The sequence below is a fragment of the Miniopterus natalensis genome, chromosome 7 (assembly GCF_054644295.1).
Source record: "Miniopterus natalensis isolate mMinNat1 chromosome 7, mMinNat1.hap1, whole genome shotgun sequence".
Lineage (NCBI taxonomy): Eukaryota > Metazoa > Chordata > Mammalia > Chiroptera > Miniopteridae > Miniopterus > Miniopterus natalensis.
In genome coordinates this window covers 60,403,998-60,426,085 of record NC_142087.1, presented here as the reverse complement: position 1 = coordinate 60,426,085, position 22,088 = coordinate 60,403,998, and the positions used below count along the sequence as shown (strand labels likewise).

Sequence of the window (22,088 nt, the reverse complement as noted above, 5' to 3'; positions counted from 1 at the left end):
AGAGTAGAAATGTGGAAGGCCAGTGTAGGACAGTGAGTCTTTGCTGCTGGCTGCGGTTAATGCTGAGCCATGGTGGGTGCTGCCTCTAGGAAGCTTGATGGGACCAACCTAAGGGGTGTGGGGAATGAGGGCCTTGAAAAACCGGCTGAGGAACCTGACTGTATCCTGAGGCAATGAAGCCACAAAAGCTTTTGAGCACTGAAAGAAATGCACCCACTCCCTCTCCCTAGTGTAGTGGGAAAAGCATGAAAAATACAGCTGTCATCTTTATCCTTAGAAATTGCACAATATCCTCTGGACAGAAGACTATACCTCATCTCACCTTTTCCATTCCTGCCCTCATCCTAAAGCCAGGTTCCTTCATCAACACAGAGGAAGAAAGAACTAAACCAAATTCCTTAAAATACTTCTGGCCTCATTACTAATTTATTTCAGAGACCCCTGGTTCTTCTTTCAACTCCCTTCCCATGACTTGAAGATCATGGTTTATTTCTGTTTCAGTACTTTCCTTGAAAAAGTATAGCTACTATGATCTGGGGTCAAAGAGTTTAAAAAGTTATAGCTAAGAAGATCTCATTCACTTATAGGGTCCTAGTGCCATCTGTTTCCTGTTTCCTCCAGTGCATATACATCCACTCGCACACATTCTGTCTTCCCACCTCAATAGCGAGCAAACCCAGTACTTCTGTTTCTGTAAGTCTCTTTGGACTTACACTTTAGCTCATAGCAGGTACTTGATTAAAATCTGTGGTCGAAGGGGTTTATGCACACATGTGCACACACAGCACACACCCATGCAACAGCCACCCCTCACACACATATCTCACAACATAAATCTGGGTGCCTCTTGCTGGTTTGGGTCTTACAGCAGCCTTAGGTCCTGGGAGGGTGAAGCTCGTGGCCAGGTGGGGAGGGTGCCACCCCTCTGAGTGCTACCTTGGCCCTTCCCAGACAGACACCTTCACTGTCTATGCCATTGACCTGGGGCCCCTGACCAAGATTCGGATTCGCCATGACAATGCGGGCAACAAAGCAGGATGGTTCCTGGACAGAGTGGACATCACCGACATGAACAACGAGATCACGTGAGTGGGGCTGGAGAGAAGGAGGGTAGGCCATGCCTGACACTAAGATAGTCTTGGAATGAGGGTTGAGGGTGGGGTGGCTGTGGTGTCTGAGGGTGGATGTAGCAGGGGGCGTTGTAATGTGGGTTTAGCCCAATAACTAGCTAGGTGGGCATTGCCTCCCTCCCTTCCCTCTCATTGGGCAGCCCCCTGGAGCTCCTTGCCTTCTCAGGTAACAGTCTGGTAGAATGTCCAATCTGGTTCTCGAGGTCCATCAACTCAGAAGATTAGGTTTTCCTTCCCTGCTAGACCATCACTGGCCCATTCTCCATGCTCAGACTTAGTCACCCATACGTCCCTCCATGTATAAAGTGACTTCCAGAGCATTGTTCTAATATTTTAGACCAGGGACAAGCAAACTTTTTCTGTAAAGGCCAGATAGTAAATATTTTAGGCTTGAGGGCCACTTGGTCTCTGTCACAACTATTCTACCTGACTTTGCAAAAGGAAAGCACCTGTAGATGACACCTAAGTGAGTGACTGTAGTTGTTCAAGTAAAACGCTATGGACATCAAAACTTGAATTTCATGTAATTTTCACATGTCACAAAATATTATTGTTCTTTAGATTTTTTCCCAACCATTTAAAAATGTAAAATCCATGCTTACTGTGTGGGATGCACATAAGCAGGTGGTGGGCAGCTTTAGCCCACAGACCACAGTTTGCTGGCTCCTGCTCAGGAGTTACAGCACCTACCGGGAGCTAGGTTGGGATGGGGGTACTGTTCTCCCAACAAGTAAAGGAATCACCACCAAGGGAAGTGAAACTGCAGCCCCAGAATCAAATTGTGTCAGAACCAGGACCAGGACTCCAGCCCATCAATGATGAATCTGCTATACAGTATTTCTACCAATAGGTCACATTGCCTCTTGGTCAAAAGGAGCCAAGGGGCAATAGACATGAAAGAAGGCTCTGAGATGTGGTAGGGGGTGGGATGGGGAAGCAGAAGGGAAAGCAAAAAAGATCCTAAGTGGGTTGTGGTGCTGCCCAGGGCCTGCCAGTGCCTGGAAGGTAGTGGGCACCCAATAACTACATATTTGTTTAATTAAACAACTTCTTGGCCTTTAGCCTGTTGGAGCATGCCCTCTTCCTGGGCTCTCCTCTATGCAGGGCAGGGAGTGATGAAGCTCAGCCCATCTCCCACCTCCATCCTGCCCCAATAGCCCAAGATTGCTCCAGATGGGGACACTGAGGCACAGCTCACACATGGCCTGATGTCATGGATTTCCATGAGGTCATCGTGATGGTGCCAAAGAGCCATAAGACAACCCCAGAGCTGGGATCCAGGGTCCTGGCCTGGGGTAGATCCTCTGCCAGGAACTTGCCAGGTCAGCCTGGACAAGTTGCTCCATCCTCATGGACTTTCATTTGCTCTTCTGATAAATGGGCTTAATGATGCCAGCCCAGCTTACTTCCCAAGATGTTCTGAAAATCTAAGGCATTTAAGCTGAAAAGGATAAAGTGTTGCCAAAAACGTAAGGACAGGGACAAGCTGTGAACACCGCTGCTTCCCCTTGCAGCTCTGTTAGGGTCAGTTAAGTCTGCTCCATTGATTTAGCATTTCTGAGCCAGCCCAACAATTTTTAAGTTATTGCAGTTTTATAATCTATTTTTAATATCTGTCATTACCTGGCTTCTTTTTATTCTTTAAAAATATTAGCTATTCTTACCTTTTCAAATCAAGACATTAAGTGATTTAAAAAAAAACTCCTATTGGAATTTTTATTGTTATGCCATTAAATGTATGTATGGAGAACTGCATATTTAGAATATTAAGTGCTACCCCCAAGGCACACATTTCCATTTACCCAAGAATTCCTTTAGGTATCTCAGTAATGCTTTATAGTAGTCTACACACAGCCGCTACACATTCCTGTTAAGTTTACAACCAAGTATTTTATATTTTTATCACTCTTGTGAATGGAACCTCCTCATTACTCATCTCTCCTCTCCATCCTTTCTTTTCCCTTCCTTCCTCCACTCCTTTCTCCCCTCACCTCCTCCTCTTCCTCGCCTCCCTTTCTTGCTGGTGTTGTGGGTTTACATGTCTTTGTTTCCTTAGTATTGAAGCAACAGTAGGGGCTCTGTGATGAGCCGGCTCCAACCATTTGCAAGCCAAGGGGGACCCCAAGCAAAGCCTGCTCTGGGAGACAGACAAAATTATGGAAGTCCAGGGCCACAAAATCGGAGTAGCCAATCTCCTCTTTCTATTTTGGAGGGGTGCCATCTTCCCTGACAGTGACTCAGGCCTCCCATGACCTTGATTAGCTGATGATAAGGGTAAGTGAACATTACTTCATACCACTGCTGCCCTGGACCCAGCCACCTCCCTCCATGCAAACTGGATGGCCTTGCCCTTCTCTGCCTCTTCAGAAGAGCATGAGTCAGATCCCCATCTCCCACCGTTACACCCCCTGGTCAAAGCCTCGTGATGGTCCCTCTGCTTCACCCAGGCCCTCCCGTTATCTACAGCAGTTCAGCCCTCAGGGTCATGTCCCTTCTCCTCTCAACTACCTGCTGAGGCTCCCATTTCCCTCAGGGAAAGACCAGAGCACTTCCGGTGGCTGCCTCACGTCCCCTTCTTATCTCTCAGTCCTGGGCCCCTCTTGCTCACTCCTCACTGTGCCTTGAACCCAACAGGCATGGTCCTACCTCAGTGCCTTTTCATGTGCTAACCCCTCTCTCTGGCACTCTTTCCCCCAATGGCGCACTCTCATACTTCCCTAGGCAGGTCTCTGTTCAGGTGTCACCTGCTCAGTGAGCACCCCCACCCTGGACCTTTTATTCCTCCTCTCTGTTTTTCTCCATATCTCTTATCATTTAACCTACAATAAACTGCTATATTTGGTTACTGCTCCTCTCCTCTCCCCACAATAGAATAGAAGGTCTGTGCATAAGGTAATAACTCCATCTGTGAGTTTATTGCTGTATTCTCCCCAGTACTTAGAATCTTCTGAGTGCTTGGCACATGATAGGCATACCACAAATACTTATTAAATCAACTTATGAATAAAAGTTATACGTGATGTATTGAGTCACTCATTAATTCAACAAATATGCCATGCTAAGTGCGGGGGTGAGGCACAGGCTCAGACTCCCTCTCTGGAAAGCTGTGTCGATGCAGGAGGCAGATGCATTAGGGTGAATTCCCTTCTCTCCTACTCTTGACGTGTGTAGCTTTGGGGAAGTCACTCTGAACCCCAGTTTTTTAGATAAGCAATGATTAATATTTTACTACAAGTATGTCCCAGTATTATGTAAGACATACTTATACTAAAACATTATTCATTGCTTATCTAAAATTCAAATTTCACTGGGAGCCCTGTGATTTTATTGGTTAAATCTGGCAACTCTTTAACTCAGAGAGGTAAAGAAACTTGTTCAAAGTCACATGACTCTAAGTGGCAGAGCCAGGATTCAAGCCCAGTCTGGCTCCAGAGGCGAGTGAGTCCTTAATTACCCCACTCTGCTGCCTCTCTCAGGCCTGGTCTGCCTTCTCTTCCATCCGGCACCTCCACTGCCCTAGGCCTGGCCTCTACATAAGAAATCTTACTTGGACCTCCCTTCCTCAAATGCCCCAGCCCTCTAGGGTGCCAGTTCCTTAGCCACATTCTTCGTACCTTCCAAAAGCAAAATTGGGTCGTTGCATTCAAATTCAACACTTCTGAGCACCTTCTGTGTGCAACCCTCTCTGCTAAAGTAGTTCTGGCTAGCACGTTAGCTCCAGAAAGGGTTGGAACAGCCCCCTCTTCTTCTAGACACCTCCAATGTGACCCTGCTTGAGGGTCTGCTATGCTCCAGGCTCTGTTACACAGCCATTTTCAGTGGGCTGACTGGAGACGCGTCCCCATGTTTATTCTCTGCTAGAGGCAAGTGACATTACTGGGGTGACTACCAGGCTAGGTAGGATGGGGGGCTACGCCGTGGAGGGCAGACAGGGGAGCATTTGCCCTCCCGAGGGCCTCATTTCTCAGCCGTGACTACTCCTTTGGGGGACCTTTCCTCGGAGATGTTCCCAACCTCTCCTCATTCCCCTGCAGGTACTACTTTCCCTGCCAGCGCTGGCTGGCAGTGGAGGAAGATGATGGCCAGCTGTCCAGGGAGCTGTTGTCAGTGGATGAGTCCTACGTGCTGCCGCCGAGCGAGGAGGATGAGGAGGGGGGCGGTGGTGAAAACAGCCCCCTCGACAGCATGGGCCTGGAGCAGAAAGGTTTCCTCAACTTGGGCTGATTTCTTCCCCCCAACACCCCTCCCCCTCTGCCTCTCCCCCATCCTAGGCCTCCCTCCCCTGTGAGCTCTGGGCACTTCTTCCTCTGGCATTCTACCTGTACCGGCCTCTCACTCCCCCGTGGCAAGAAGGGGGGGGGGGAGGGTGAGCATATTCCCACATATCTAGCACAAGGCTGGGTATATACAGTGCAAGGCATGGGGTGGGGTGGGGTGGGGTGGGGTGAGATGGGATGGGATGGGATGGGATGGGATGGGATGGGATGGGATGGGATGGGATGGGATGGGATAGGATAGGATAGGATAGGATAGGATAGGATAGGATAGGATAGGATAGGATAGGATAGGATAGGATAGGATAGGATAGGATAGGATAGGATAGGATAGGATAGGATAGTTGTAGCTGGTCCTGACATGACCTTGTATTCTCCCTTCCACGCATATTAGAGGATCTCAATACATTTTTGTCAAGACAAAGAATGAACTTTCAAGAGTTCTATGACGCTTGTGCTCCCTTCCTTGAAATTCAAATCCCTAAAAGTCTTTCAAACCTTGAGGAATCAGGCTAGGGCTCCTGGAGAATGAGCCTCTGACCCTCACAGTCACCCCAAGTCTCTCTTACAACTCTATTGGTTGAGGGCTTCCTGTGTGACTTGGAGGTGGGGGAGACCTCATCTCTACCTTCAGGAAGCTTCCAGACTAAAGGCAACTGCAGAGCAACACATCCTGCAAGTAAAGCGATTCATAAGAATGGTGAACATGAACATAGAAACAAACTCAGTATGTTTCTCTCTCCCTCCTTCATGGGAGGAGCAATCTGCCACTCACTTCTCCACACTTCTCTCCTGCAGACAAATCTACCACATTCCAAGTGACCATAAAGACTGGGGACAAGAAGAACGCGGGCACAGATGCCAATGTCTTCATCACGCTCTTTGGCACAAACGACGACACTGGTGAGAAAACAGTGCGGGTCTGAGGTTCACCCACATTGTCCCCAGGGAGACTGGAAGACTTGGCCAAAGGTTCCAAGGAAATCCTGGCCTTGTGTCTCTGTCTCTCTTAAAAAAGATCACCTTACCCTTTATTGTTTTATTGTAGTTTATCATGGGAAGTACACTTAACATGAGATCTATCCTCTTAGTGTGTACAATACATTATTGTTGGCAATAGGTATGTGTTGTACGGCAGATCTCCAGAGCTCATTAAACTGAAACTTTATGCTTGTTGATTAATAATTCCCCATCCCCCCTATCCCCAACTCCCGGTAACCACCATTCTAGTCCTTGATTTTATGAATTTGACCATTTAGGATACCTCCTGTAAGTGGAACTATGTTGTATTTGTCTTTCTGTGTCTGACATATTTCACTTAACATAATGTCCTTAAAGATGTTGCATACTGCAGCATGTCCTTGTTAAGGGCTGAATAGTATTCCATTGTATATATATACCATATTTTCTTTTCTTTTTTTAAAATGTATCTTTATTGATTTCAGAGAGAGGAAAGCAGAGGGAGAGAGAGAGATAGAAACATCAATGATGAGAGAGTCACTGATCGGCCGCCTCCTGCACACCCCTGACTGGGGATCGAGCCCACAACCCGGGCATGTGCCCTGACCGGGAATCGAACCCCGATCACCTGGATCCTAGGTCGACGCTCAATCGCTGAGCCACACCCGGCCTGGCTATACCACATTTTCTTTATCTATTCATCTGTCAATGGACATTTAGGTTTTTTCCCACATCTTAGCTATTGTGAACAGGGCTGCAATGAACATAGGAGTGCTAATATCTTTTTAAGATCCTGATTTCAATTCTTTTGGATCTATACCCAGAAGAGGGATTACTGAATCATATGGTAGTTCTATTTTTAATTTTTAAAGGAACTTTTATACTATTTCCCATAGCAACTGTAGCATTTCGCATTTGTCCACATTCCCACCAACACTTGTCTTTTGTTTTTTTTGATAGCAGCCATCCTGACAGGGTGAGGTGATATCTCATTGTGGTTTTGATTTGAATCCCCCTAATGATTGGTGACAGTGAGCACTTTTTCATTTTCTGTTGGCCATTTGTATGTCTTCTTTGGAGAAATGTCTATTTAAGTCCTTAGCCCATTTTATAAATTGGGTTATTAGTTTTTTGTTATTGAGTTGTAGGAGTTTCTTATATATTTTGGAGATTAGCCCCTTATCTGATACATGGTTTGCAAATATTTTCTCCCATCCTGTAGGTTGCCTTTTCACCCTGTTGAGTGTTTCTTTTGCTGTGCAGAAACTTCTTAGTTTGATGTAGTCCCACTTGTTAAATTAGTTTATGTTGTCTGTGCTTTTCGTGTCATATCCATGAAATCATTGCTAGACTGATGTCATGAAGCTTTTGCCCTATGTTTTTTCTTAGTTTTACAGTTAGCTTCAAGGGTTATGTTTAAATCTTTAATCCACTTTGAATCAATTTTTGTGTATGGTGTAAAATAAGTGTCCAAATAAATTCTTTTACCTGTGAATATTCAGTTTTCCCAAAGGATACTGTCCTTCTCCCGTTGTGTATTCTTGCAGGCCTCTGACTCATGACAGATAGCGCACAACTAGCCTCATCAGAGAAAGGCAGTTCCTTTTTCCTTAAAAATCTCTGTGTGAGGTGGCTTGTCCACTTGGGTGGTGAGTGTTGCTTTCTTTGGAAAAGTGTGGCTTTCTTCCTAAACCTTACTAAGGCAGTCCTACTGCACGTCAGGGCAGAGAACCCCCTGCCCTCTCTCCTGTCCTTCTTGCTGCCTCTCCAGCCCTAGATGTATGTGGAAGCCATGTGAATCATCTTCCAGGTAATGTCCTCACCCCAGGTAATGGTGACTGATCCTATGCTCAGTCTTTTTCCAGGTCTTTCTTAATGTTTTTACCATTTCCTGTGTCCTTCCTAGAGACATCACTCTATTTGCTTTTTAAAAGCATAACAAAGGGGTTTCCCAATCCAAACAGTGAGGGGTCTCTTCTCTGTGTCTTCTGCCAGCTTTCTCTTTCTGTTCTAATGGTAGCGGTAACCCTAAATCTAACTCCACTCCAATAAGGAAAATGCTGGCTCTTTCCAACATCACAGCCAGTGGGGTCCATGCTACTCTTAATATGAGATGCTCAGGGAATTTAGAGTCATTTGGTAGCCTCTGCCTAGGTACTCAGAGAAGGTGGCATTTAGTGCTGGGGTCAGCCATACACTTGGGCTACCTGTCCAGCCATTCTGTATGAGTTCAGAGTCAGTACCTCAAGTAATCATTATATTTTCTCAAAACCTTGTGGGTCCAGAGCCTTGTGCCAAACACCACTGAATAATGAATTCAGGGACCTATCCATGATCTTGGGGTGCTCATATTCTAATACAATGGTGTGGTGGTAGAGCATGGACTCAAGCTTGACTGATTGGCTTAAATGTCTGCCATACCACTTACTATCTGTGTGACCTTGGGAAAGTTGCTTAACCTCTCTGTCCCCTAGTTACCTCCATTTGTAAAATGGAGATTAAATTAGTATGTGTCTTGTAGAGTTGTGGATTTAATGAAATTTAACATGCAAAATATTTGATACACAATGACACTCATAAACATTCATTATTCTTATTTAATAGATTAGGTAATGTACAATAAATGAATTAGGTCATAACTTACAAATGTATGTCATTGTGATAGTTACTGAACCATAGGCCATGGAATTGAGGCTCTCTAATAACTACTTTTATTTACCAAGGGATTTCTATGTGTTAGGAGCATTCTTGAGCACTCAGCAGTCTTCATCTTATTTAATCCTCACAATAGTTCCGTGGGAAGGCATCAAGACCACTCCTTTTGACATTTGAGGAGATCAAGTCTCAGAGAGTTAAGTAGTTTGCCCAAGGCCACCCAGATGTTAAATGGCAAAGCCAGTCATTGAACCAAGGTCTGGCTCATTTCTATGCTCTGTCTGTAATGAGTCTGTATCAGAAGACTTTCTACCTGGGGTGGGCTCAGAGCTGGGCTCGGGGGTAAGGGAGCTTGAAGACAATGTAGTGCATGCTGAGGCAGGAAGGGATGGCAATGACATTGAGACTACTTCAGATTTCAAATTGATGCCACGGCAAGGTCCCAGGACAGGTTGTATATGTGAGATGGCTGGGGGGGGGGGGGGATTGGAAGCCATCCCTTCCACATACCCCATCCTTCAGGGGACCCCCTGTTTCCCAGGGAGCAGGGGGAGGGGGATTTGTCACTGGCTTCTCCCCATATGTAGAAACGTGAGGGGTATGGAAGGTGAGCAGACATGAACTTAGGGCCCCACCACTTTCTCCTGTATGATCTTGGATAAGGCACTTGGCCTCTTGGTGTGTCTCCTTTTCTTTAGATACAAACTGAAAGTAAAAATACATACGTCAGAGGGTTATTGCGAAGTTCAATAAAAAGATACACACCAAAATAAAATATGCCAAAGGTACTCAATGGATGGTAATTGCAGTCTAAAATTGATGAAAATTCAAAATTGGGTCATGAGGAAAGACTAAAAGGGGTGAACAGACTGGGTTTAAAAGGTCTCAGCGCCAGCCAGTCATGTTGACATCACTTGGTCGGCAGGAATGACCCTCCTGAAATCCTCCAAGACCAACAGCGACAAGTTTGAGAGGGACAGCATCGACATCTTCACAGTGGAGACGCTGGACCTGGGAGATCTATGGAAAGTCAGGATTGGCCATGACAACACAGGTCTGACTCCCTCCCCTCTGTTCCCTGCTAAGAACACAAGGACCACAGACAGGTCCCAATGGGTGTCCGGGAAAGAAGCTGGGGGAAATTTGGATGTCATCTGTCTTTCATAATGACACAACTTCTTAAATCCCTTCAGCCCAGTGGAGCCCTGGCTGCATGCAGAGATTCTGATCTAATTGGTCTGGGGTGGGGCCTGGACACTGGTAATTTAAAAAACTTTTCTTAAATCCCTACTCCCAGTAATTTTAATGTACAGTCAGATCTGAGAATCCCTGATCTAGCTCAGTGGTTCTCAAATCTGAGTGTGTATCAGAACCATCTAGGGGACTTATTAAAACACAGATTTCTAGGTCCCATCCCCAGAGTCTTTGATTCAGTAAGTGTGAGTGGCACCCAAGAATTTATATTGCTCACAAGTGAGGCTGAGGCTGCTGGTCTGGGGACTCCACTTTGAGAACCACTGATCTAGCTAATCCTTTCTAGAACCCATGGACACTATTGCCAAAGGATGTGCCCAAGTTTGTTTTTTCTGGGTAAAATTGGACTCATTCACTTGGTCTCTAAACCATGCCTTCTAAGCCTGTGAAAGGAGGCCCTCCTCCTTGCACCTGGAACTGAGGGACAGGGTGCTCTGCCTGGCTTCTGTTGCCTTTTTTAAGCCTGAGTTCTCCTTTACCTAGGAAAACATTGGTCCTTCACTGATTTCCCCTCCGCTTATGAATCACAGACTGAAGCCAGGGGGCTGGGAGTATCATCCCTGCCCTGGGGTGAAATTAGGGTCTTTGTTAACAGTCTCTCTTTGGCATCTAGGGGCTTCCTGTTTGGAGCGCCTTTCACTCTGGACAGTGTCCTCGCTTCCCTCCCCTCAGACTCTGCCCTCCTGCCATCTCTTCTCCATGCTCCTTTGCTCTTGCTAATTTCACTGACAGCAGCCTGCAGTGCGATCCAGCATTAGCTGGGTGCATGTTTCTACAGGAATCATTTTAACAACGCTGTGAGCAAAAGGGATGGCATGTTCATGGTGGAGCTGTAGGCATCGGCTGTTGAGTAGAGAAGGGTGTTTGGAGTCCCTGACGTTACCCATAGGAAGCCACCCTGTAGAAGTTCTTGATGGGTTGTGTCTCCTCTCTCTCCAGGCAAGGCTCCAGGCTGGTTTGTAGAGTGGGTAGAAGTGGATGCCCCATGTCTTGGAAAGTGCATGACGTTCCCCTGTGGCCGCTGGCTAGCCAAGAATGAAGAAGATGGGGCCATTGTCAGGGACCTCTTCCACGAGGAGCTTCAGACGAGGCTGTACACGCCATGTAAGAATCGTACACAGCAATGCTGACCCTGTTTCCAGATCCTATCACCCGCCACTGCAACTCAGTTCCAATCCCTCCGCCAGTGTCCACTCTGGGCCAGGCCACCTTGGAGACTTGAGTCTCTCCAGGAAAGAAAATGTGGGACTTAATCCAAACTCTACCAAAAAGTAGCTGGTGACAGCAAGCAGAGAGCCTGAGGCTCAGTTTCCCTGCCTGCAAAACAGAGATATTAAAGCAGCATGGTTGTAAGACCCCAAAAGGAAGGAAGATAAAGGTCTAACTGTGAGGAATTATTATCAGCCCCATCACCTGTCCCCATTTCAGCCATTACATGCTAGAGAAATCACCGCTATAGATTTTATCCTGATTGGGGACAATTTAAAAAGAAGGCAAATTTAATTCATTTACCAGCTAAGGCAAAAGAGGAAGGGGAATAATTGGGTGAAGTTTTGGCACTTCCCCTCCTCTATTGTCATCAGAAAGAATGCATTAAGTGTTTCTATACATACAGGTAAATACTGGATGCTGGAACTCAGCTGAAGTCAACCAAACTATACAAACCTGTCTGGATATGCTAAAAGCTAAACTAAACTCAGGGAGTACAATTTTTTTAAACAAAATAATCAGAGATATAAAATATTTTCTCCAAGCAACTCATACTTAGTATAAATCAGTGATCAACAGGATTTTTAAATTTTTATTTTTTTGCCTACAGCAATTAAACTGGCAATGGCCAGATCGTCAAAATACTTTCTGGTAAAAGCCTAAAATAAAGAGACATTTTCTTCTAGTGAAGTCTTTGCATATACAAAGCAAATTATAGACGCAGCCTCTGCCCCTGGGATTGGCCTGCTGTCTATGATGTGCTCTCAGGCTTGAGAGGTGCACACAGAGCTGGCGGCGGGATTGGGTGGGAACCTTCAGGATAAAAGTGCTTGTTTCTCCCTCCATTCCCTAGGACAGATCTTGCTCTTTACAGGAAAAAAAAAAAAAAGAATTTGTATGGCTTGACTTGTAATATATTCAGTTTCAGCCTAATATTAAAATTAATCCATCTACTCTTTGTCTTACACTCACATTTGTCAAAAAGGAAAAAAGGGAGCGGGCAGGAAAGACCTGACTTTTCGACTGATGAGCTATAGAGGCACCTTCAAAGTGCAGCTCTCCCCAGGCGGGAGCACAGAGAGCAGGGGTCTGCTCCTCAGAACCTACCTCCCTGATAGGAAAATGTCCTGGGGGCCCAAAGCCAGGGAGCTCCAGGGGCTGGGGGGCTGCAGTTCAGGAATGGTGGGAACAGGGCCCAGCCATCATCATTGGGGACCTAGAAGGAATCAAGGCAGTGCATCAAGGCTGCCCGATACACGTGAAACCACACAGTAGAGACATATAAATAAGGAGGGGGCTGCTGTAATGTCTGAACTTACAGGCTTCATGGGGGAGGCGGGACACAGCATGGAGGCCTGAATGTCAGCATCATGTCATGTCAGGGCTGGGAGGAACCTTCATCCTCAACCTATGTCCTGAGGATCCCAGGTAGTTGAAATGGGTGTTTGAAGGCAGTTGGTAGGAGGAGGGGAAGGGCTGAGAAAGGACATCCTCTACCTGCCAATTTATCCAGAGAAGCATCCTAGCTTTAAAAAGTCAAGTTTTTTCCCCCAAACATTCTTTATAAATGTATTAATAAGAATTCTGCAGTGAAGGAAACTAAAAACCACGGATCTGGTTAAACCCCCTCATTTTATAGGCAAGGAAACTGAGGCCCAGAGAAGTATAGTCACTTGCCCAAGGACACACAGCAGCAACTCAATGGCAAAGGCAGAACTAGAAAACAGGTAGCAAATTGGAGCCCAGACCGAGGACAATGCGGATGAAGGGTGGGCTGTTCCTGCCCAGATATTTCCAAGGCTTCTCCCACTGCCAACTAGTTTTAGGAAAGCTCAAATCCATTGCCAACTTCTCTGCTCAAAGCCTCACAGGCCGTAGACCATGGAGAAACCAAAGAGGACTGAGAAGAAGGGACCCTGCATGCTGCGGAGAGGGCATCATGCCTGAGGGCCTGGAAGAGTCGGGACTGTGTTCCCCCTTAACCCACTGGGGAGGGCCCTGTTCAGGCCCTCGTGGGACCAGCAGTCACCTGCATAGGCGGTCCTCCCTGTGGCTTGTGGGTAGGCAACCATACTCACCTCCAGGTCGTGACAACAGCTCCCAGGGAGGTTGGCCACACAGGATGTGGGGTCAGACATGTCTGGGTTCAAGTTCAAGTTCCACCACTGGCCGGCCCTATGATGTTCTGGGCCTTAGTTTTCTCACTTGTAAAACTGAGTACAACAGCACCTACTCCGTGGGGTCACTTTGAAGGCGAAAGGAGATAAGGAATGGACAGTGTTTAGTATGGAGCCTGGCGTATAGCAAGTGCTCAGTGCATGAGAACTATTACTATCACAAGTGTCGGTACAGCAGTTCTATAGAAAGGTAACTATGATAATAAATGAAAAGCAAACTCTTTCTTGGGACAAGGCTGTGGCCACCTGTGGGGAAGCGACTTCTGAAGTGACTCCTTTCAAGGGTCAAGATCACAGGAGAGGGTACATTTTCTCCTGAACTGTTCTCTATGTTTTCCTTTTTTTTTTTATTGTGACCCATAGTAAGTATACACACTTATATACAAATACAAGTTAAAATGGCACAAAACATTTTACCTCACTGTGAAGTAACCACGTGAAGGCCCAGGTCCCTGGGCAGCAGCATCCCCTGGGAAGCAGTCTGGGTGGTGGTGCTGTGAAGAGCTTGACCTTGCCCATGTTTGTTTTCTATTCTCACATCCCCTCTGGTTTTCCCTCTGTCCCCCACCCCCAGTTGTTCCTTACGAGATCACCCTCTACACCAGTGATGTCTTTGCTGCTGGGACAGACGCCAACATCTTCATCGTCATCTATGGCTGTGACGGCCTGTGCACCGAGCAGAAATTCCTGTGCACCAACAAGAGGGAGCAGAAGATGTTCTTTGAGAGGAAGTCTGCCTCCCGCTTCATTATGGAGGTATTCGGGTTCAGCAGGCTGCTGGGGAGCCAGGAGTTGGGGCATGAGGTGGGCCCAGAAGACCGGTGAGGAGGAGCCCTGCGTCCAGAGGCAGACACATCTTTCACCTTGATGGACTGCTGTTAGTGAGGAATACAGGCAGTTCATCAATCTCTCTGGGCCTCAGTACATCTGAGAAACTAGAAGGATGGTGAGCCTCACCCTGTCCCTTCTGAACTGATGTCAGGATCAAAGGCCATAAGGAGTGGACAGGGCTTGGGGAGACTCGAGGCACAATTTCAAATCCACCAGGGCCGTCTCCAGTGCTACCAACAACAACAGACATGTATCCATGGGGAGAGCCTGGCTTCCAGACTTGCTCATTACATACTTGAGTCTCCCACTCATCCGCCCAGCTACAGCCAAACAACCTGATACAGAACACTTCATATGCTTCTCGGGGCTCTGGTTGGTTGATGTTTAATATGGACATAGGTCAAGGCACCTTGGTGTCCTGTACACTTCAACTCAGTGCCTCCCCTGTGCACTCGGTGTGTTAGATTGGGTGGGAGAGACAAGAGAAGGGGAGGACCCCAACTCTGCCTGTGAGGATCTTGCGCTCCAGCTGGGGAACCCCTGAGCTCCACACAAAGCTAATGAGAGAGTCTGGTGATCATCATGATAACTGCTCCTGTGGGTTAGAAGGCACTGTCATAGGGCTTTTACCAGATTAACTCAACCCTCACAGCAACTCTGGGTTGTGACTATCCCTGTTTGAAGATGGAGAGACGGAGACACAGAGTTTAGTAGCTCACGTAAAATCACACAATGAAGGCACAGAGGAAGCAGGATTCCAACCCAGGAAGACTGGCTCAGAATATGCGCTCTTAGCCCCTGCAGGACACTAGTCCATGGGGCGGAGGGCACAGGTGGGGCTGAAGGAGCCTGCTGTGGGTGTTCAGAGAAGGGAGAAGCTTCCTGGATGTGGTGGCTTTGAACTGGACATGAAACTGGGCATCAGCAGGGACAAGGAGGGGAGGTATTCCAAGCCAGGGGAACATGGTGGCCAAGGACCACAGGTCAAAATAACCACAGCATGTGTTTTGAGGTTTGGCCAGAGGGGACAGAAGGAGAGTGACATGACTAGGGTAGAGGACCAGATGAAGCAGGATTTAAAGGACACAACTCTGAGGGAGAAGAGCTGGAGTCTCAGGAGCCTGGACTCTCATCACCTTTGGAGATGTGGCTCTTATTTTCTGATGGGAAACAAAGTCCCAGAGCCCCTTCCTTCTTCCCTGGCTGGTGTCTGTCCCCGGGGACTCCCTGCTCCCTTCCCACCTCCTCTGGGAGCAGACAGCACTTGTGGGAAGGTTGCCACCCTGGCGGAATCTCTTAACTAGGGAACTTCAAGGCTGATTCATTTATCCACACAGAACCACATCTCACCCACCCAAGATGTCTCGGTGCGTGAGTCATCCCAGCCTGCTGCCGTCAGTGGCTGGGCTGTGATGACACCTCAGCATGACTTCCGGGGAGTTTTATCAATGAAGTCCTCAGGAATAGGCAGCTATAATTTACCAGTCATTTGTTGCTATTTTTTTTTCTTTTTTCTTTCAAACCTACCTGGGTGTTGGGGGTGTACGAGAATTTGGACACACATGAAAAAGCTTTGCATCCCTTTCTCTCCATTTCTCTTTTTTGACTGATCTTCAGGTTAAGAGGATGAGCACTGGATTGCGAGCCCATAGACCTGGGTTCTGGTTCTGGCTTCAGATCAGCCACTAGCTCATGAGCCAGCCACCCTGTCTCCCTGTGGCCTCATCCTAAGACACGGGAATTGGCTGGGAAAGTGGCAATAACAGCTTGCACTTGTTGAGCCCTCCCCATGTGCCAGCCTTGTTCTAAGCACTTGATGTGTATGAACTCAATTAATCGTCATCGCCATTCCAAGAGTTAGGTGGTATGATTACCCCATTCTACAGCTGAAACGGCACAGGAAGGTTAAGTAACTGTCTCATGGTGTCAGAATTACAGAACATCCGAGCCAGGGTTTCGACTCAAGCAGTTCAGTTCTAGAGCCTCCTCTGCTTAACTCTTTCACCTCTTGGAAGAATGCTAGGGTCTCTTCTGATTCTGGCGTATCTGAGTTATCCCTGAGCCCACCATCCATGGCCAATGGTCCCCTAAAGGCCTCCTTGCTCTGTGAGGGGTCATGGTGGAGATGGCCTTCCAGGCACAGCGTGTGTAACTGGGTAGCTGAATGATTAAGGCTACAAAATACCGTCAAAGCAGAGGTCCACACATCTCACAGCTCAGAGATGGATGGGAAGGAGAAACAGGGGCCCCTGGACAGAGGGAGGGCAAATGAGTCTTCACCTCCCAGTTCTGCCAGGCAGCTCAGTGTCCTCAAGTGGAGATTCTGTGAGCCAAGGATTTCACCCATAGCCTCTGTGTTCCTCCCCGCTATGAAAGAACAAGGCCCCACTTTAAAATGTCCACTGATCTTTATTTAATGATTCAGAACGCCCCTAGGGGGCTTCCAGGCGACTCCGCTTCTCTGATGAAGCTGGGAGAGTTGGCAGGTGGGGAGCTGGGGCCTGAGGCAGGGTAGCAGAGGCAACAGCAGCTGGAACGCTTGTTAATTCATGGTTTCCAGCAATGTGGTGCCATGCAGGTCACCTAGAAGGACAGAATGGTTGACAAAAGAACCATGCCTGCAATCTTAGACCTAGAAGTGACCTCCAGGGGTTACCCTGCCCATGCCCCTTCCTTCAGCTGACATTAGGCCCCCCCCCCCCCATTTTATAGATGAGGAACTTGAGGTCCTGAAGGTCAAGCAGTTTGCCTCAGATTACACAGCTCATAGGTGGCAGAGCCAGGGTTGCAATTGAGAAGGATGAGGGTGGGGTAAGAGTGGAGGAGGTTCTTCAGAAGGTGCTGACGGGCATCATCTGTGGGTGGATGTGTGAGGAGGGAGGAACCTGAGTGGAGGCTGCACCAGTTCATTCAGAGGTCACTTCTGTCTAGGGCTATAGAGGCCTCACATTTGATGAATGACTCAATCATTCAGATGCCACTCACTCACCAAGAGCCCTCACTCCCCCAGAGCTGACTATGCCATTTCCTGCTAGCACTGAGAGCTTGGTGGAGCAGGCCAGGCAGGCAGCTCTGCAGAGGGACTCCCAGGAAACTCAGGTCTGCACACACACACACACACACCCCTCAACACCCCCCACCACCACCACCAATTGTTGAATCAAACCTCAAGGCATGAATTCCATGGCCCAACCGTGAGCCAAGACACCTGGGTATTTCCTTTTCCCCCTATTTCCTCATCTATTTCTTACCGTTATTGCCCAGATGCTCATAAGGGTGAGGCAGGGTGTGGATGGATATATATAGCACCATTTCAGAGGAGAACATGACTCGGGAGGCTTGGGGGAGACCCAAGAGGCTCCTGGAGGCCCTGAGGTAGCAGCATGGTAGAGAGAGAGCCAGGGAGGCAGAGGCCAGCTGACGGGATGACTTTGCCTTGCCCTCGCTGCCTCCTTAGAGGGCTCCGAGAGAAGTATCAGTCATTCCCACTGAGTCCCTGCCCTGTATCCTGTGACATAGGCTCCAGGCAGGAGAGAGGAGAGATGAAAGCTCCTGAATTTCAGGGACTCACTATGGACCACACGTGTCAACAGTCAGTGGGGCTTTCACGCACCATCGTGGTTAATGTTCAGCACTGCATGTGAGAGAACCTGGCTGACTTTATCACACCCATTTTGCAGATGAGGAAATACTCATTCTTTCATCCTTTCAGTTAATACTTATTCAGTACCTGGGTCACAGGCTATTTCTAGGTTTTAGGGAGCCTGTCCTGTGACTTTCAGTGGTGGAGGAGAGGATACCACACAAATAAATGCCAGCTTCCAACTGTGGGAGTGCTCTGGGTTGGGCGGGGGGGGGGGGGGGCAGTCTGTAGGATGCTGTAAGAACCTATCATGAAGAGATCTGACTTTCTCAAGGTGGTCAGGAGGCTTCCTTGAGGAAGTGATCCTAAAGCTGAGACCTGAATGAAAAGGTGGAGCAGACACTGGTTTAGGTAAACAAGAGGAGGGGTAGGTAAAGCATGTGCAAGGGCCCTGTGGTAAGAAAATGTAGTTTGAGGGACTGGAATTTGAGGGATGTAGAAGAGGACTGGCTAGAGAAGGAAGGGGTTCTTAGGGGGCCAAGGAGAAGGTCAGGCTGGCAAGATAGGGCATGGGCAGAACCAGAACTCATCTTCTGAAACCCAAGTCAAGTTCTCAAGCAGGAAATGAGCTGCTACAATGATAAGTCATGAAAGGCAGAGAGATGGGCTCCATCATGAAAAGAGGGGACAGCTTCCCAGAGGTTGATTGAACTGAGATGACTGAACTGAGACTAGGCTGATTTTACGTGGGGAGAGGGGAAGGGAAGCATGAACATGGCATGTGTAGAGGTCTGGCTTGGCTGGACAATGGGGACATACTGGGAGAAAGTGACCCCTGGAAGTTCAAAAAGACTCAAGGCTAATGCCTTGGGGAGGCACGTTTTTGCTCAGGTTGTTCTTTCCTTGACCTGTCAGACAACATCTGATGCATTTTCTCCTATCCAAAGCTAGAAGACGTGGGAGAAATCATTGAAAAAATTCGGATTGGTCATGACAATACAGGCATAAATCCTGGGTGGCACTGCGCCTACGTGGAAATCCGCAGGCTCCTTCCAGATAAAGATGTGAGTGTCTGATTAATCTGTCCTCCTGTTTCTTTTGTCCCTTTCCAGAAGAGATTCAAGGCAGATTCATTATAAGAACCTACAGCCTTGCTAAATTAAGATAAAAATCTTCTGAGAAAAATTCCCCCAGTTCACTCAGAGTGTAGAAGCCAACTCAAGTCTTGGGCAGAATCTTTTAGAACTTGGTTTAGGGGTCAAGGAGGAGAGTCTGGGCAGCTGTGTCTCTGCTCCCCACCCCAAGGCCATACAGGCGTGCCCTTTCTGCTACTCAAGGTCAACCCACAGGAAGAAGTCCACCTGAACAACTTGGAAAGCATTCTGAAACTGCTGAATTCTAAATCTAGGAGGCAGCCCTCAGCCATGGCTATGGATATGAGTGACTTGGGAGCAATTTAAAAATACAGATCCCCTCCCCCTACCCTTTGAATCTGAGTCTCCAGGATGGGGTTCAGGTATTTATCATTCAGTGACTCTGGGAAGCCTGGCCTTCAAGAACCAAAACCTGATGTGGTTGTGTAAGACTTGATCTGCTAGAATTAGGGCAGAGCTGTGGCTTTTGCATTATTTATGGGGCTCCATGACCCTTGTCCTTGGTCCCCAAGAGTGTTGGCATGCTGATGAACCACTGAAGTTGGTAGTTTCCACATTAAGGGCTAATTTTTCTCTTGTCTCTTCACCCCAGGGTACGGAGACTTTTACTTTTGCTTGTGATCGATGGCTTGCCACCTCGGAGGATGACAAGAAGACCGTTCGAGAACTGGTTCCTTTTGACATCTTCACTGAGAAATACATGAAAGATGGGTCCTTAAGGCAAATCTACAAGGAAGTGGAGGAGCCACTGGACAGTAAGTGTGTTGCGATTGCTTTTATCACCTCCCTTGTAGGGCACCTGCCCTGTGCCAGGCAGAGCCTTTACACCCAAGAGGAAGAATCTATTATTATTATTATTTTTAAATATATCTTTATGGATTTCAGAGAGAGGAAGGGAGAGAGAAAGAGAGAGAGAGAGAAACATCAATGATGAGAGGGTCATTGATTGGCTTCCTTCTGCATGCCCCCCACTGGGGATCGAACCCGCAACCTGGGCATGTGTCCTGACCAGGAATCGAACCTCGAGCTCCTGGATCTTAGGTCGATGCTCAACCGCTGAGCCATGCCAGCTGGGCGGAGGAGTCTATTATTATCTTCATTCCGTGGAGGGTGCAACTGAGGTTCACAGAGGTTGCATAACCTGCCAAACTTCACACAGCTAATAAATGGCAGGGCTATTCTTCAAAGTCTCGGCTGTCTCATTGCAAGGTTTGTATTCAAATCTTTCCTGGTCTGACAGTGTGATGATACATCCAGATATGTGTTCTCCTGTGCCTGCATTATCCTGGTCCTGGCTCTCTCTTTCCTCTTGGTTTATTTGGCTACGATCTGTGTGGCTGGTCCTCTCTGCTCTTGCTGGATCCAAGTGTTGCAACCACGGATGAATCCGGAAGCATCTTGGATGAATCTGTGACTGGAGCTGCTGTGTATTTGTTCTCAGGGACTGGGTGCAGCTTCAGAGTGTCCAAGGTCATGGGCTTCTTTTCTGCTTGTGCCAGTTAACTTTGCCCATTCCTTAGGGCTGGGGCTTTCTCTGCAGGATTTGCATCAGCCAGATCACACACTCTGTACTTCTTCCTTTGCTGTCATACTACCATTTTCTGGTTCTCTTCCTACCTCTCTCATGCCAAGTGGCATTGCTCCAGGCTCAGTCCTTAGCCTTCTCTTCTTTCTTTTTACACTGTGTGAGTGTGAGTGAGCACACACACACACACACACGCACACACACATTCTTCCTGGACCACATGGATGGACTCACACCTCTCTTTGGACCAGCAATGTTATTGTCCATGTCCACCCCCATGTTATTTGCTGCTGGTCAGCTGTGACTAAGCTTTAACTATGTCAGAAATCAAATTCACCTGCAAAAAACAGACTTTGTGCCACTGATGACATACAAAAGAATACTTTTGTATTTTATCTTGGATACAAGATCTGAGATGCTCTGAAACCTTGGAAATCCAGCTTATATTTGTTGCACTGTCTTCTTGAAAAAAAAAACAACAAAAAAAACTGGAGTAAAGCCCAAGATTCCAGACCCCATATGGAGCCAGGGGGAAATAAAATAGCTCTAACATTTCCTTTAATCTGAGTTGCCACACTTAGAGATAAAAAAAAACAAAAAAACAAGTGTTGCCTCAGTAATGTGCCTTTCCCTATGTATATCTTTTTCTCTGAATTTTCTTTGTTATTAAACCTGGGGGATCATTCCCTTTTTACTTGCATCCCAGAGGACACCCTGGAAAGCCGTCCCAGCGGCATCCTTGGGCTGCTCCGTATTAGCAGCATGCCGCAAACCTACTCTGTGCTTGGCCGTGTTTCTAGGGAAACATCTTCCCTCCGAGAGCTGTGTGGCCTGGGTGGGACGGGGAGGGAGGACGATCCAGAAATAGCCAGATTTGACTGCACAGCCGCATTGCTCAGCACCCAGAAGCTGAATCAGTTTTCCTAATTCCCGAAAGACGGAGAGAGCAATGGGGGTGGAAGAGGAGGAGCAGGAAGGCCATTTAATCACAGTTCCTGGTGACATGGCACCCCGCTCTGGGACAAGGGCTCCTAGAGAATATCCTGCCCAGGTGCGGAGCAGGGCTGAATGCATAGCCAGGAAACAGATGGAGAGAAACATTGGGGTGCGGGGAGGGAAGGACAGTCAACTGTTATGTCTAAACTGAGACAAAATTCCTAATGTTGCTCATGTCAGTATTAACCAGTCAGGCTTGGGTAACATTGACTTTTAAACACCAGAGAAGGTTTTGTTTTGTAAGGCAACCTGTGAAATGCTGATGGGATTCTGCACAGAGCTGAGTGAGGTGGGTGTGGGGGGCAGTGTGACTAGTCCTGGTTCCTGTCCTTGGGGGTGC

At 47.6% G+C, this 22,088-nt stretch overlaps 1 protein-coding gene across 2 annotated transcripts in view; it reads left to right on the top strand.

Moving 5' to 3' along the window:
* Nucleotides 1-22,088, top strand: part of LOXHD1 (lipoxygenase homology PLAT domains 1) — a 136,092-nt gene that overhangs the window by 77,727 nt on the left and 36,277 nt on the right. For both annotated transcript variants that reach the window (XM_016225121.2, XM_016225120.2), the window contains exons 21-28: nt 952-1,085; nt 5,165-5,334; nt 6,203-6,307; nt 9,945-10,073; nt 11,213-11,377; nt 14,234-14,415; nt 19,021-19,137; nt 19,820-19,982. In XM_016225121.2, coding sequence (XP_016080607.2) covers nt 952-1,085; nt 5,165-5,334; nt 6,203-6,307; nt 9,945-10,073; nt 11,213-11,377; nt 14,234-14,415; nt 19,021-19,137; nt 19,820-19,982 — 1,165 coding nt within the window. The remainder of the gene's footprint in view (nt 1-951; nt 1,086-5,164; nt 5,335-6,202; nt 6,308-9,944; nt 10,074-11,212; nt 11,378-14,233; nt 14,416-19,020; nt 19,138-19,819; nt 19,983-22,088) is intronic.